General features: G+C 37.3%; 1 protein-coding gene across 2 annotated transcripts in view; it reads right to left on the bottom strand.

Annotated features, from left to right (window-relative positions):
* The window catches only part of PRKAA2 (protein kinase AMP-activated catalytic subunit alpha 2), a 69,379-nt gene that overhangs the window by 25,445 nt on the left and 27,169 nt on the right, over window positions 1–16,765 (bottom strand). Inside the window, exon 2 of one of the 2 annotated variants that reach the window (XM_003265133.3) lies at window positions 14,463–14,604. In XM_003265133.3, the coding sequence (XP_003265181.1) occupies window positions 14,463–14,604 (142 nt within the window). Of the gene's footprint in view, window positions 1–9,111; window positions 9,681–14,462; window positions 14,605–16,765 lie in introns of those variants that run through there. The other variant, XM_030812902.1, reaches the window with a different exon arrangement.

Here is a 16,765-nt window from a genome sequence, read left to right as displayed (position 1 = left end):
TGAAACCTCTAAATCCTTAGCAGCCACTGCCTCACACTAAAGGCCAGTCTAGAGCAATGAAAACCATAACATTACTAAGCACTTACTATCTGCCAGGCACTAAGCTATTAAATGGTGACACAACATTTATTGAGTACCTACTTGTATTGTACTTGGTGAGATCAAAAGTTGGTGCCTCTACTCGTGGAGCTTACAGTTTAGCCAGAAAGACAGACATTAAATATAGATTCTCTTCAAACACAAATATGATCTCCAGTAGCCTCTCAATTTAGAATCTTCAAAGGTTTCCCATTGCTTTTAGGTCCTGAATAAATCAGGCCCTTGCCATCTGTGTTGTTTGGTCTCACCTTTGAGTCACGACACTGAGTCATACTACATTTTTCAGTGTTAGTCATGCTGTACCTCCTCCTGCTACAGCTCCTTTGTATAAGCTGTTTTCACTGACCTGAATCCTATTCTATGACCTGAGCCCTAATCATCCTTTAGATCTCAGCTTAAAAGTCACTTCCTAAGTCCAGGTGAGGTGGCTTTTTGCACTCACAGATGCGTTTTCCTGAGCTTCAGACCACGCACCTCAGTTTGTAATTACATGTTTTTATTATTACAATAATTTGATTAATGAATACGTATTTAGTAAAGTGCCTATAACAAAGTAGGTATTTAAGTAAATGTATAAATTAGCACTTTTAAATAATGTGAGTGCTTAGAGCCAAAACCAGAGTAATCTGAAACTGAAAAGTCATAGCAAAATTACAGCAAAACTTCAACCAATAAAATTTCCCTTTGTCCCCCACCCCTAACCACAATGGGGTGGGGGACAAAGGGAAACAAATTTCAGAAGGAAGAAGTCTTAAAAAGACAGTTTTACATTAAGGATTTAGTGGAAAAAGCAAATTCCAGGATTACACTCTAAGCCTGGCCTGAGTAAGTCAAATCTCTTGTGCTCTCTAAAATACAAGTATATTGAAGCATTACAAAAAATTCAATCATGAATCACTCATACTTGTCAGTATTATTTTCTTAGTACAGCAGAGAAATTAATGTATTTAAAAAATTTTTCAGAAATAGCAGTTCTAATTGGTAAAAATAAAATTAATAATCCAGAAAAATCCTAAGCATTTTCCAGTTGACCAAGTTATATGCATTTTTAGGAAATAGCCACATAAAATAGTATATAAAAATTTAAAAAATAGAAATCTTTCCAAAGTTAGCCGAAAATCAACATTCATGAGTACACCTTTTTGGAGGTCAAATCTATTGAGATTTTAGAGTATTATTTATGTAGCTATATACACATAAGATTTTTCTTTAGTTAGAACTCAGTTACATAGAAATGTAGCAATCATGCTTAGTTGATGACACTTGTCTTCAGCAGTCCATGAATGACCTTTAATTTAATTACTATTTTTATTAATGTAATACCTACAAACCCATCCCTAAGACAAAAGGCCAAGACCTTGACAACAGCTTCCAACTAATTAATACAGGGATCCGCCTTCCCCATCCCATTGCTTCTCACCCAATGCAGCTGTCATCTTGAACACCCTGTTTATCCTTTCCTTTCCATCTCTTTTATACAGTTTATATATGTACATATGCATGTGTGTATATCCCCTCTCTCTACATATGTATATTTCATATATATGAATAATTCAAATTCATATATATGTTAAACTGTTCTTTGCTTTAAAAACTAGGTATCACGCTCTACGTAATATTCTAGTAGTTATTTTATTGAGATTCATTCCTATTGTAGTGTTTGCTATAGTTATTTGACTTGACCATTGTTATAATATCCTATTGTATTTACTCATCTACTCTACCACTAAAGAGTTTTGGCCAGGCGTGGTGGTACATGCCTGTAATCCCAGCACTTTGGGAGGCCGAGACAGGCAAATCACCTGAGGTCAGGAGTTTGAGACCAGCCTGACCAACATGGAGAAACCCCGTCTCTACTAAAAATAAAAAATTAGCCAGGCGTGGTGGCACATGCCTGTAATCCCAGCTACTAGGGAGGCTGAGGCAGGAGAATCGCTAGAACCTGGGAGGCGGAGGTTGCGGTGAGCTGAGATTGCGCCATTGCACTCCAGCCTGGGCAACAAGAGTGAAACTCCGTCTCAAAAAAAAAAAAAAAAAAGAGTATTTAGGTTGTTTCTACAATGTTGCTATTATTTGCTGCTGTGAACATTAATACGGTTTGTATGTTCATCCCCTCCAAATCTCATGTTGAAATGTGATTCCCAATCACATTGGTGGGAGGTGATTGGATCATGGGGGTAGATCCATCCCTCATGAATGGTTTAGCACCATTGCCTCAGTAATAAGTGAATTCTTGCTCAGTTCATGAGACAGCTGGTTGTTTAAAGGAGCCTGGCTCCTCCTCCTTCCTCTCTTGCTCCCCCTCTCACCATGTGACAACCTGGCTCCCAGTTGCCTTCTGTCATGACTGTAAGCATCCTGAGACCCTTACTAGAAGTAAAAGCCAGCACCATGTTTCCTGTACAGCCTGCAGAACTGTGGGCCAATTAAACCTCTTTTCTTTATAAATTACCCAGCCTTCAGTATTCCTTTATAGTAATGTAAAAATGGACTAATATGAACATTCTTCTACATGGCAAGATTTTCTCCTTGATATACACTGATGAATGTAACCGTTGAGTCATAGTTATTGTGTATGTTCCAATTGAAAAGATAATGCCAAAGACAGTTCTCCAAAGAAAGTTTGGCAATGCTAAAATCTTTAGAAAACTGGTGGATTTATATATTCTCCAACAGTTGCAAAACACCATATACATTTCTTCATAGAAAATGCTGTGTCTTTTGCCCATGTTTATTGAGTTGACAGTGCTTGTCTTATTTATGTATGGACATATAGAATAAGTCAAACTTTCTATAACATTCTAGAGTCTAAGGTAATTAATGTCTTGCTTATTAACTTTGTAAAAGTATATGTTTTCAGTCATCATTTCACATTGAATTTGGATTTCACTTCCTTTGTAAATAAATCTGTACATATCTCTAAAGGATAACTTAAAAATATATGTGTGTATGCACAATATGCAAAATACTGTTATCATGCATAAATTTAAAAAACCATGAATGTCATCAAATATCCACTCAGAAGATTTATTGATACAAACACAACCAATATATTGTAATTGGTTCATTTGTCTCTTATGTCTCTTCTAATTTATAGGTTGCTCCTCCATCTCTGTTGTTTTTTTTCTTGCATTCTTTTGTTGAAGAAACCAGTTAGTTTGTGTTAAAGAGGATTCCACAGTATGAATTTTGTTGTTCCATCCTTTATAGCGGCATAATGCACAATTTCTAACCCAGTCTTAAATCTAGATACGTGATCAGATTTGTTTCATTTTTGCAATTTTTGTTTTCATTTGAAAGACTAGGTAGTGTAGTGTACCTCTAGCCAAAGGCATATAATGTATCTCTTTTTCTGATACATTGGAAGCCACTGTTGATCAAAGCCTAGATGCATTAATTCACATTAATTTAATGAAATTTTAAATGCTGGCAAATTTGCATAGTCTAGTAATGAATGAACTCTGATCTAAAAGAAATTCTTACCCAAAACTTCCTCCCTCAAAAATCTCATTGTCTTTGAAGTGCAGGCCATCAGATAATACCTCCTAATACCTTTTCACATTATAGTCATCAATCAATCTTCTTACTAACTCCTTCTCATTCTGAATTAATGTCTTTTTCCCCATTGCTACTACTATCACTGTTTTAGGTGTAAGTGATATCTTTACAGATAATCTGTGATATAAACAGACATGTTAACATCATAGTGCTCTAGAGCTCAGTCCTTGGACTTCTTGTTTATCTGTACTCATATCTTTGGTAACCGCATCCAGTCTTAAGGCTTAAAATATCTTAACATATGGCCTTTAAGTTCTTTGAGCGCCTCATTTCTAATTATCTTTTCTTCCACCACACACAGCCAACCACTCCATGGTCATATACTTTCAAAGACTAACTCCTCCAATCATGCACTGGATTATCTCCCACACCTATGAAGGGACTTGGCTTCTATAATTAGCCCCTCTTTCTTCTGTATCAATTCCTTCCTCTTGACTGAATCACTCCTTTTGGCATACCAACATTCTATAATATCTCCGATTTTAAAAAGCTAACCTTGTTCAGACTCCACATTCCCTTCTGGTTACCAGTCCTATGTCTCTCCTCTCCTGCCTATAGTTACTATCTCCCCTTTTTTATCTCATATTCCCTCTTAAACCCTTTACATCAGGTTTTTGCCCTCATCATTCCAATAAATTGGTTCTTTTCAAAGACAACAGCAACCTCCACGTTGCCAAACCTAACAGTCAATTCTGTTATCATCTTACTCAATATTCACCAGTAAAAAGGACAGTTGGTGATCTTTTCTGAAACACTTTCTTCTCTTCGCTTCAAGATACCTGATTCCCCTAATTTTCCTCCCACCTCACTGATCATTTTCATTCTCTTTTACTGGTTCCTCCTCATTTTTCAGACATGTTAGCATCATAGTGTTCTAGAGCCCAGTCCTTGGACTTCTTGTTTATCTTGGTGATTTCATCCAGTCTTAGGGCTTTAAATATCTTAAATACAGTCTGTCTGCTGATGGCTTCCAAATTTATCTCTCTAGCTTACACCTCTCCCCTGAACTCCAGATTCACTTATTCAACAGCCTACTTACATCTCTACTTGGATGCCTAATAAGCATTTCAACTTCATAAAACCAAAATTAAATTGTTGAAACCACCCCCCTAACATCCCACCTCAAACCTGTTCCTCCTACAATCTTCTCCACTTCAGTTACTGGCAACTCCATCCTTGTTTTTTCGCCGAGGCCAGATGCCTTGGAGTCATCCTTAACTTCTTTCCTCTCACAACTCACATTTTATCTGTTAGCAAATGCTGTTGACTCTATCTTGAAAGTACATACAAAACATGCTTAATTCTAAACACTACTACACTATGCTCTATTCCAAGCCAACATCATCTTTTACAGATCACTGCAATTGACTCCTAATTGGTTTCCCTGCTTCAACTCTTGCTCACCTACAGTCTAAACGTAAGTCAGATCACATCATACCTCTAATCAAAGCCTTCCAATGGCTTCCCATCTTACACAAGAGTAAAAGCCAAAGCCCTGACAATGGCCTATAATGCCCTTTATGTCTCTGACCTCATCTCTTACTCCAATCCTCCTAGATCATTCTGCTCCCTTGATCTCTGACCTGCAGGAATTTCTACTTTCCTTTGTATTTGCTCTTCCCTCTATGTGTAACATCCCCCCACCAGATGTCTACATGGCATATCCCCTCACCTCTTCACTGTCTAACATATAATATGGGATTTATTGTCTATTTCCCCACCACCCCTTCACCACACACTAATACAATCTCTATAATAGCAAGGATTTTGTTGTTGTTGCCTTTTTGTCTGTTGCTGTATCCCTAGTGCCTAAATGGTCTCATCTGTTGAATGAGTGGATCAACCAACAACCTGCCTTTCTGGCTTTATTTTTCCACTTCCCTATACATACTCTGTGCACAAGACAAATCAGATTGTTTGTTCCCAATACACCATATTCCTTATACTTTCATTGTTTTTTCTTGCTTGGGCTCCTAGAGCCATCAGGACCTTGTTCAAACGTCACCTCTTTATGGAGCTACAAGTAATTATTGAATACCTACTACTGTGCTAGTTGCAGGAGAGATAAAGATGATAGATGATATCTCCATTTACATGTCTAATGGATTCTTAGCTTATCATGGCCAAAACAGTATCCTTAATGTTCACATCTCTCTAATGTTTCTTTTCCATTCTTTCCATCTCAGAAGATGACACCACTATGACTACCTACTTGCTCAAGCCAAAACCCAAAATCCCAGTTGCTTAAGAAAAAAAAAAAATCCTTTCTTTCTCCTCCTTATCTAACCCATCAGTAATTCATTAGTCCTCCCTCCAAAATACATATCAAATCCATCCATTTCTCTCCATCTAGATCAGGACTGTTGAACAGAACTTCCTACAATGATAGAAATGTTTTTTATCTGCTCTGTCCAACACAGTGGTCACTAAACATATGCGGCTATTAAGTACTTGAAATGTGGCTAATGTGACCAGACAACTAAATTTTTCATTTTAATTAATTTAAATTTACACAGCCACATGTGGCCAGTGGCTACTGTATTAGCCAACACTAATCTAGATTATCACTTTGGTTAAAGCCACCATAATCTCCCAGGTAGACTATAGCAATAGCTTCCCAACTGGTCTGTCTGCTTCTACTTCTGCCACCATACCCATTCTACACTATATTCATATCATGTTACTTCTCCAACTCTCCAAAAGTTCCTATTTAGAACACAATCAAATTTCTTAGCAAGGCCTTCAAATCCCTTTGTTATCTGGTCCCCATCTACTCTTAGAATTCCTGAACTACTTCTCTTCTCCCCACTCCACTCCTGAGAGTACATAATCTTCCTTTGCCTACAACACTTGAAGTTTGCTTCACCTCTTTGACGTTGCTCTTCCCCTTGCTTTGAAAACACTCTGTCCCCAGATTTTCACATGTCCAGATCTTTATCATCCTTTAGGTCTTAGGTCAAACCTATCTTCTTAGTGAGGCTTCCTCATACCTAATCTAAATTAGCACTTCTTCTTTCCTAGTCACACTCTGTGACAGCACCATGTTTCATTCTCATCGCACTTATCTTTGCCTAAAATGATCTTGTTAATTTGTTTACTTACTGCCCAGAACATAAAAAACACAAGAAAGAGACTCTGTCTTTCATGATTATATACCCTATGCCTAGAACAGCACCCAACCCATAGTAGGTGCTCAATAAAAATCCCATTCACAATTGCTTCAAAGAGAATAAAATACCTAGGAATCCAACTTACAAGGGATGTGAAGGACCTCTTCAAGGAGAACTACAAATCACTGCTAAACGAAATAAAAGAGGACACAAACAAATGGAAGAACATTCCATGCCCATGGATAGGAAGAATCAATATCGTGAAAATGGCCATACTGCCCAAGGTAATTATAGATTGAATGCCATCCCCATCAAACTACCAATAACTTTCTTCACAGAATCGGAAAAAACAACTTTAAAGGTCATATGGAACCAAAAAAGAGCCTGCATTGCCAAGACAAGCCTAAGCCAAAAGAACAAAGCTGGAGGCATCACGCTACCTGACTTCAAACTATACTACAAGGCTACAGTAACCAAAACAGCGTGGTACTGGTACCAAAACAGAGATATAGACCAATGGAACAGAGCAGAGGCCTCAGAAATAATACTACACATCTACAACCATCTGATCTTTGACAAACCTGACAGAAACAAGAAATGGGGAAAGGATTCCCTATTTAATAAATAGTGCTGGGAAAACTGGCTAGCCATATGTAGAAAGCTGAACCTGGATCCCTTCCTTACACCTTATACAAAAATTAATTCAAGATGGATTAAAGACTTAAATGTTAGACCTAAAACCATAAAAACCCTAGAAGAAAACCTAGGCAATACCATTCAGGACACAGGCATGGGCAAGGTCTTCATGTCTAAAACACCAAAAGCAATGGCAACAAAAGCCAAAATCGACAAATGGGGTCTAATTAAACTAAAGAGCTTCTGCACAGCAAAAGAAACTACCATCAGAGTGAACAGGCAACCTACAGAATGGGAGAAAATTTTTGCAATCTACCTATCTGACAAAGGGCTAATATCCAGAATCTACAAAGAACTTAAAAAATGTACAAAAAAAAATCAAACAACCCCATCAAAAAGTGGGTGAAGGATATGAACAGACACTTCTCAAAAGAAGACATTTATGCAGCCAAAAGACACATGAAAAAATGCTCATCATCACTCGCCATCAGAGAAATGCGAATCAAAACCACAATGAGATACCATCTCACACCAGTTAGAATGGCCATCATTAAAAAGTCAGGAAACAACAGGTGCTGGAGAGGATGTGGAGAAATAGGAACACTTTTACACTGTTGGTGGGACTGTAAACTAGTTCAACCACTGTGGAACACAGTGTGGTGATTCCTCAAGGATCTAGAACTAGAAATACCATTTGACCCAGCCATCCCATTACTGGGTATATACCCAAAGGATTATAAATCATGCTGCTATAAAGACACATGCACATGTATGTTTATTGTGGCACTATTCACAATAGCAAAGACTTGGAACCAACCCAAATGTCCATCAGTGATAGACTGGATTAAGAAAATGTGGCACATATACACCATGGAATACTATGCAGCCATAAAAAAGGAGTTCATGTCCTTTGTAGGGACATGGATGAAGCTGGAAACCATCATTCTCAGCAAACTACCGCAAGGACAGAAAACCAAACACTGCATGTTCTCACTCATAGGTGGGAATTGAACAATGAGAACACTTGGACACAGGAAGGGGAACATCACACACTGGGGCCTGTCGTGGGGTGGCGGGAGCGGGGAGGGATAGCATTAGGAGATATACCTAATGTAATGACGAGTTAACGGATAGCTTTAGGAGATATACCAAATGTAAATGACGAGTTAATGGATGCGGCACACCAACATGGCACATGGATACATATGTAACAAACCTGCACGTTGTGCACATGTACCCTAGAACTTAAAGTATAATAAAAAAATTTTTTTGAATAAAAAAAGCCATAATTCCTGCTCCTAAGTACTTCAGTCTTGTGGGAAATACCAATAAGAAAATATGCAATTACAACACAATTTAAGGGCTTTGGAAAAGGTGAATATTGAGTGCTTTGGGAGCAAAGAGGAGTTAGAGTTACAGCCTAACCTAGTCTTAGTGAGTAAAGTAGGTTTTCAGGGGTACAGTTGATTCTCAGACAATGTGGGGGTTAGAGTGTCAACCTCTGTGCAGTCAAAAATCCATGTTTAACTTTTGACTACCTCTAAACTTAACTACTAATAGCCTACTGTTGAGCAGAAGCCTTACAGAGAACAGAAATAATTAACACACATTTTGCATGTTAAATGTATTATTTACTGTATTCTTACAGCAAAGTAAGCTAGAGACAAGAAAATGTTATTAGGAAAATCATAAGGAAGAGAAAATATACCAACTACTCATTAAGTGGAAATGGATCACCATCAAGCCCTTTATCCTTGTCATCTTCATATTGAGTAGACTGAGGAGGAAGAGGAAGAGGAGGGGTTGGTCTTGCTGTCTCAGGGTAGCAAAGGCGGCATAAAACCCAAGCATAAGTAGACCAGTGTGGTTCAAACCCATACCGTTCAAGGGTCAAATATAATTGCACTTAAAAGACAAGTTGGAATTGGCAGCCTAGGGAAAGGGAGATGTGGATAAAGTATTCCAAGCAGAGGAAACAGCTGAAGTACAACAAGCAAGACGGTAACCTGACAGAGCAAAAAAAAATGGATAAATTCAGAGGACACTTAGGAAAAAGAAGTGCAGACCTTAATGATTTATTGTATGTAAGAAATGAGGGAAAAGAAGAAATTAAAGATTTTGCCCAAGTTTGGGGCTTGGGAAACAGCATGAATGGTATTTTCATTTACCTCCCTCCACTCTCCCACCCCCTCAAAAATAGAGAAGTAAATTTGGAAGAGAGAGAAAAGTTTAGCTTCAGGTGACTCTGTGACTTTAGAATGTGAACATCCGATAAACAATTTGATAAATGTGCTCAGAAATCTGGAGAAACAAAAGGGCCAGAAATCATAAAGATCTGGAAATCTTCAGCATAGAGATGGCAAATGGCACCATGGTAGTAGATGAAATCATCAAAAGAGGGTTCACTAACAAAATTACACTAGCTCAGTGTACTTGACTGCATCAATACTTAACAGCCAGGAAGATAAAGAGGGGCCCATGAAAGAAAGTTTTCAGAATAAACAAGAATGAAAAAAAGAAAACAGAAACCTGAGGTGTCATGGAAACCTAGAGACAACATTTCAAGGTGGTGCTGGCAGTTAATGATGTTAAAAAGGAGGCCACAGGTTAAATAAGACAGACTAAAAAGAATTAGGCCGGGCATGGTGGCTCATGTCCGTAATCCCAGCACTTTGGGAGGCCAGGGTGGGCAGATCACGAAGTCAAGAGATCAAGGCCATCCTGATCAACATGGTGAAACCCCATTTCTACTAAAAATACAAAAATTAGCTGGGTGTGGTGGTGTGTGCCTGTAGTCCCAGCTACTCAGGAGGCTGAGGCAGGAGAATCGCTTGAACACAGGAGGCAGAGATTGCAGTGAGCCGAGATCATGCTACTGCACTCCAGCCTGGGCAACAGAGCGAGACTCTGTCTCAAAAAAAAAAAAAAAAAAAGAATTAGACAAGATCATCTCTACCAGACTAACAAGCATCTTTTGACCAAGTAAAATCAAGTTGCATTAAGAACTATGGAGGAAAGAAAAACAAAGACAAAAATAAATTCAACAAATTCTACTTCATGGGAACGTTTGGATTTCTCTTTAAATCCTATTTGTGCCTTTTAATTTTCTACCAGTGGGTTTTAGGTTATTCATTTGTAATTTTTTTTCAATTTGGGTTAATAAAGAAATCATGCAATAAATATCCTCCATTCTTGGCATTCAGTGCTCAAACTTTCTTGCTAATTCTAGAGTCCCATTTTTGCAATAAGGAAACTATTCCTGACAGTTAGTCCAAGGCTACACAAAAGAAAACCACTGAAAGGATAAGGTTGCTCTCTCTGTTTAAATCACTAACACTGTTAGAGACAATGTCAATAAGCTTGTTCCGTAGCAAAAATACACGAGTGTTTTTTGTTTGTTTGTTTGGTTTTTGTTTTAAGATCAGATCTACAATTAAAGAGGCAATGTAGCTGAATGAATTAATCTCAAGGCTGGAAGCCAAAAGTTTTAAACCGCAAATTCACCTCTGCCAATTACTTTCTGACCAACTCTGACAATCTTCTATAATTCCTTCAGAAAATAGCAAATAATTAAATAATCCTATATCAGAATGAGAGTCAAACAAAAATAAAATGATTGAAAGTAAATATAGAAATGGAGGCAAGAAAACACTGATAAATATGACATCAAAAATAAGTCTTCGGGCCTGGGTGCAGTGGCTCAAGCCTGTAATCTCAGCACTTTGGGAGGCTGCGACAGGTTGATGGTTTTGAGCTTAGGAGGTCGCGACCAGCCTGGCAAAATGGCGGAAAGCCTGTCTCTACAAAAAATACAAAATTAGCAGGGTGTGGTGGCACACGCCTATAGTCTCAGCTACTTAGAAGGCTGAGGCACGAGAATCATTTGAATCCGGGAGGCGAAGGTTGCAGTGAGCCAAGATTGCACCACTGCACTCCAGCCTGGGCAACAGAGCTAGGCCCTGTTAAAAATAAAATAAAAAAAAAAAGGAAAAGAAGCCTTAGAATCCTCATGACAATTATGACAATTGCAACTGCTTATTGATAAAATCTGATTTGTGTTTTTAGGAACTGGGAACTGTACAGATAGTAGGACTCATACCCAAATGGGTAAAATTTCCTCAAAGTCTTTCAGGGTTGGCATTGTAAAAGTGATGAGGTCAAGGTATAAGGCAAATATGGAAAGATCTTTCCCTTCTCCACTTTCATTCTAGCATATGACACTTTTAGTCTGGCCATTTAAGCTTTCTCTTCTCATAGGAAGTGGACACTCAGTGGGGAAGAGCAAAGAGATTTAGCTTAGATTTTACCCAGTAACTAGAACAAAGTCATTAATAATACAGAGTTGAAGTCAGAGACTAACTGTTTCAGTTAAGTGAAAATCATTTGGAATAATGAAAGAGGACTGGAATTAGTTTATAAGTTGCTAATTCCTGCTCTGGGCCAATGCTCATCAAACACTAGGCATTATACCAGTGCCAACACATTTAATCCTCAAATGAGGTGTCCCATTTTAAAGTTAAAGAAACAAAGGATAGGAGAGGTGAATCACCAAGCTCATGGGTGGAATTTTAATTCTTATGATAATCTTTTAAAAACCTCTATATACATACTCTGGACCATCTAATACATAGGTCCTAGATGATAACCTTATAATCAAATACTGCCATGCAATTTCAGGGACCTCATTTTTTTGTTTATGTTTATGACTAAGTGAACTTCAAGTGAAGATCATATGACATTGAAGCTTACTCTTAAGAATGAAGTTTTCCTAGCAGTGATGTGAGAACTCAGTCGTCACCGGTCATCCACACCAATCCCATAAAAGCCTGCTCTGAACAGTCAGTGGTATACTCTTGCTGCCAGTAAGATGCACTGCATGGGTTCCTTCATTAAAAATACCGATTAGCCATAGTTCACTAACAATAAGTACAGCAGTAAAGACTAAATGAATGTTCCAAATCTCAACAATAATTGGACCAGCCATTTATTTAAGGATTTCAAGAATGATGCTGTATTAGTTTCCCATTGCTGCCGTACTTCAAACTCAGTGGCTTAAAACAACACAAATGTATTATCTTACAGTTCTTTATCCTAAAAGCTTGACATATGTCTCAGTGGGCTAAAATCAAGGTGTCAGCAGAGCTGTGTTGCCTTCTGAAGGCTCTGGGGCAGAATTTCTTTGTATTTCCCAGCTTGTAGAGACTGCCTGCATTCATTGACTCATGCTCCCTTTTCTCCATCTTCAAAGGCAGCAACGGCCAGTTGAGTCCTTCTCACATTTTATCATTCTGATGTTGTTTCCATGTTCAGACCTTTTTCTCTGACTCTTTTCTTCTACTCTTCTCCTCTACTTTTAAGAACCACTGTGTTAATATTTGGCCCACCTACATGATTCAGGATAATCTCCCGAGTTTAAGGTCAGCTGGTTAGCAGCCTCAACCTCCTGGGCATGCAACCTAACATATTCACAAATTCTGGGAATTAGGAAATAGACATGGGGGGGCGGGTATTACTCTGCTTACCACACTTGTATGCTACTCTTTTCATCAAGTAAACAACATAACTCCACAGGGTTATCAAGTTGTTCCCATTAATGCTGACATTCAAAGACTGCTCACTGACCAAGGTCAGCCTAAATATAATGCCTGATTTTAATGAACTAGCAAAATACATCTCAGAGTTATTAATACTGCTTTTTTAATAGTATATTTATATGAACACGCTTTCTCTGTACTAATCTTATTTGACTCACAATATAAATTTAGTATTTGATCTCCTCCTACTGTTTCCACTATTAAACTCTCTAACAATGATTTGGTTGTTATAAAACACTATTATTTGTCACATTATACTATTGATACTGCTTTGAATTCCATTGATTCCATTGTTTTTTTGTATTTAAATTGTGAATTTCTTTTGGCTTCATAGTTGTATTCGAACTATATGCATATAAAGTTTATACGTAGGGCTTTGTTTCTTAAGTAATGGTATATTAAAAATAATTAAGTCAAAATGAGGGATCTATAACTTTATTTTTTCTTTAAAAGGAATTTATATACCTCTCAGTTTTAAGAAAAACTGGAGTGCTGGAGCATTAACAGCATGGCCTTTGGAATCTGGTTTGACCTCAACTACCAGCTCTGTGACTTACTAGCTGTGTGGCCTTGGATAAGCTGCTATTACTTTTTAGATAATGCAGTTTCCTTGTCTATAAAGTAAGCCTACTTTAGACACTGATCATGAAGATAATATTAAATTAAAAATGTAAAATGCTTCACACATTCAGCAGAACCTTGACAAAAAAAAATGCTTGGTATAGTTCCTGACCACTATTAGGTACTCAATAAGTAAGAGCAATACTTATTTTATAAAACTGTATCCAAGCTTAAAGATAAATAAGACAATTTTCAGTGTCTAGCACGTTACATTTTCCCAACAAATATTAAACTGCAACTTTAAATGATTGAAAGAAACACATTATTGCACAATGAATATTTAAATTTTCTAGGGTCTAGTCAATTTTAAAATAATCTTTCAATTAATTGTCTTATTTATCTCAATATTTACCTAGCTTTTAAGTTTATAATTTATTCCAAGGGAAAAAAAAACACATTTGCCTTCCTAAAAGCTTTATGGTTATAGTACTACTTTCAGTCCTACAAGTAACATACTATGTGAAATAGACTTTGACATATACTTTCTATCTTTCCAAAGAAAAAAATACCCTGATATGTTAGTGAAAATTGACTAGATAAAAATTATAAAAATGAATCTAGAAATGTCAAAGCCCTGAATGACATTTAAAGTTGGATAAGAATCAACTTCTAAGGCTTCATTCATCACTTGAGAAGAGTACTAATTTAGAAACAATGTCTGTTCATTCTAACCAAGAGTATGCAAAAAAAAGGACTGGTAAAGGTTAAATGAATTAACACTTGCTGAATATGAACATGAAAAAAATCTTTGTAAAAGGTTAACAATTAACAATTATTATAAAATTCCTAAAAAACATTTTAAGATAGGTGTCTCTTTGGTATTATTAGATATAAAAATACTTACAGTTTGATAATATGAGGATGACGAAAGAGTTTTAGATTTTGAATTTCTCGTTTTATTTTCCCAACAACATCTAAACTGCGAATCTTCTGTCTATTTAAGATTTTAACTGCCACTTTATGGCCTGTTAATTGATGTTCTCCAACTAAAGAAAAGAAAAAGGAAAAAAATGTGCTATCATATCAACATAATCATTTATTCATGCTTCCTTCCATTGTGCCCTAAACATCTCTACTCATATATACCATCTTTATATCTCTTGTTGTACAAAACTACAGTTCTTTTTACTTCTATTTCTTCTATTAGAGTATGCACTCTTTGAGGACAGAAACTGTATCTTAGTCATCTCTGTATCTTTTGCACCTAACAGAGATGTTCATATTTGTGGAATATTTGTGAAAATGATTACTGAATTCTATATTCTTACTAAAAACATAATCAACTTTAGAACATTGTTTGGACAGGAGAGAACTCACTGTTTCATTAATCTCTTTGTTTCTCTTCTTCTCTTTTATGCCAATCATTGTATTACAGAAGAATAAATAGTGTAATAAATCAAAAATCCACAATAATTACTATTTCAACAGAGAATTCACACCTAGCCCTTTTTTGTGCCTTTTTCATAAAGTCCTCTTATTTTCCCCCTACTTGATGGAATCTCTATCTCTTTCAAACTGTTATAGTATGTTTATAAAACTCATGTGTCATTTACCATTTTTAATCTTTTATAAACATTTGCGTTTGTGACAAATCACATGACCTGAGCCATTAGCTCATACTCTCCTTGGACAAGAAGACCAGTGCTCATCTGAATCTCTCAGGAAGTATATGCGCACAGTGCTTTGTACACAGAGGTGCTAAATCAATATATTCTATGATAAATATAGTCATTCCGTTTTTTCATATAACACATTCATGGCATCCACACTAACAGTGATATCTTTAAATACTGTTCAAGTGAAAAATCCCTCAGTTGGGGAACAAATTTGTCAGCTACCTCTCCCATTTTCCTCAATTCTATTCTAATCTTTCACTATTCTCCTCAAAACATCTATCTAACCCTCCTTTCAGTGACAAACACCCTTTTTATTTCTTTAGAGAACATGGAAGTCATTTGGAGTGACTTTCCCTATCTTTTCATTTATTTATTTTGAGACAGGGTATTGTTTTGTTATACAGGTTGGAATGCAGTGGTGTGAACATAGCTCACTGCAGCCTCAACCTCCTGGGCTCAAGTGATCCTTCTGACTCAGCCTCCCCAGTAGCTTGGACTACAAGAATGTGCCAGCATCCCCAGCTAATTTTTCTTTAAATCTTTGTAGAGATGAGGTCTCACCATGTTGCTCAGGCTGGTCCTGAACTCCTAGGCTCAAGTGATCCTCCTGCCTCAGCCTCCCAAAGTGCAGGGATTACAGGTGAACCCCAATTTCCTCTATCTTAAAGACTTACTTCTATCCACATCCCTCCTCCTGTTCAAAGCCAGTCTCATCAACTTTGGCCTTGAACCCATCTTTTCTACACTCTCCTAATATTCAACCTTTTTTCTTTTCTAATAGCTATTTCTCTTAAGCCCATCCAAATCATATACCCTCCAAAACTTTTCCATTGATCCTTTATCTTCCTCTAGTTTCCAACTTGTCTCATTAAAATTTCTCAAAAGAGTAGTTAGAGTAGTTACATTTATTGCCTTCTTTTCCTCCCTTATCACTATCCCTAAATTCACAGCTATCTGGTTTCCACCTCCACTCTATAGATACCAAATGGTCACAAAATACCCATTAATTAACAAGCCATGGATACTTTTCAGTTCTCAGATTACTATAATCTCTATTTCATCAGACACCATACCTCTTTTTGGTGATATTTCTCTCTCCTGTTTCTCCTACTCTCAGATGGTTTCCTTTATGTCCTCTGCCTGTTCTTTGAAGTTTAATGTCCCCAGGTTTCAAACCTAGGCCCAAGGTAGACCCTTATGTTATGTCACTCATCTCCCATAGTTTTAATAATCACCCATATGCCAGTGACCTCTGTCCCTCCTTTAAATTCATATTTCAAGATTAATATCCCACAAACAACTCAAGTTCAACACATTCAAAACTAAATTCAAGGGCCGGGCATGACAGCTCATGCCTGTAATCCCAGCACTTTGGGAGGCCGAGGCAGGTGGTTCACTTGAGCCCAGGAGTTCGAGACCAGCCTGGGCAACATGGCAAAACCCCATCTCTACTAAAAATAAAAAATTAGCTGGGTATGGTGGCACATGTCTACAGTCCCAGCTACTTAGGAGGGTGAGGCAGGAGGATCCC

This window comes from Nomascus leucogenys, chromosome 5, assembly GCF_006542625.1.
Source record: "Nomascus leucogenys isolate Asia chromosome 5, Asia_NLE_v1, whole genome shotgun sequence".
NCBI lineage: Eukaryota > Metazoa > Chordata > Mammalia > Primates > Hylobatidae > Nomascus > Nomascus leucogenys.
Note: the sequence above shows the minus strand (reverse complement) of the source record. Positions and strands in the feature narration are given on the sequence as shown.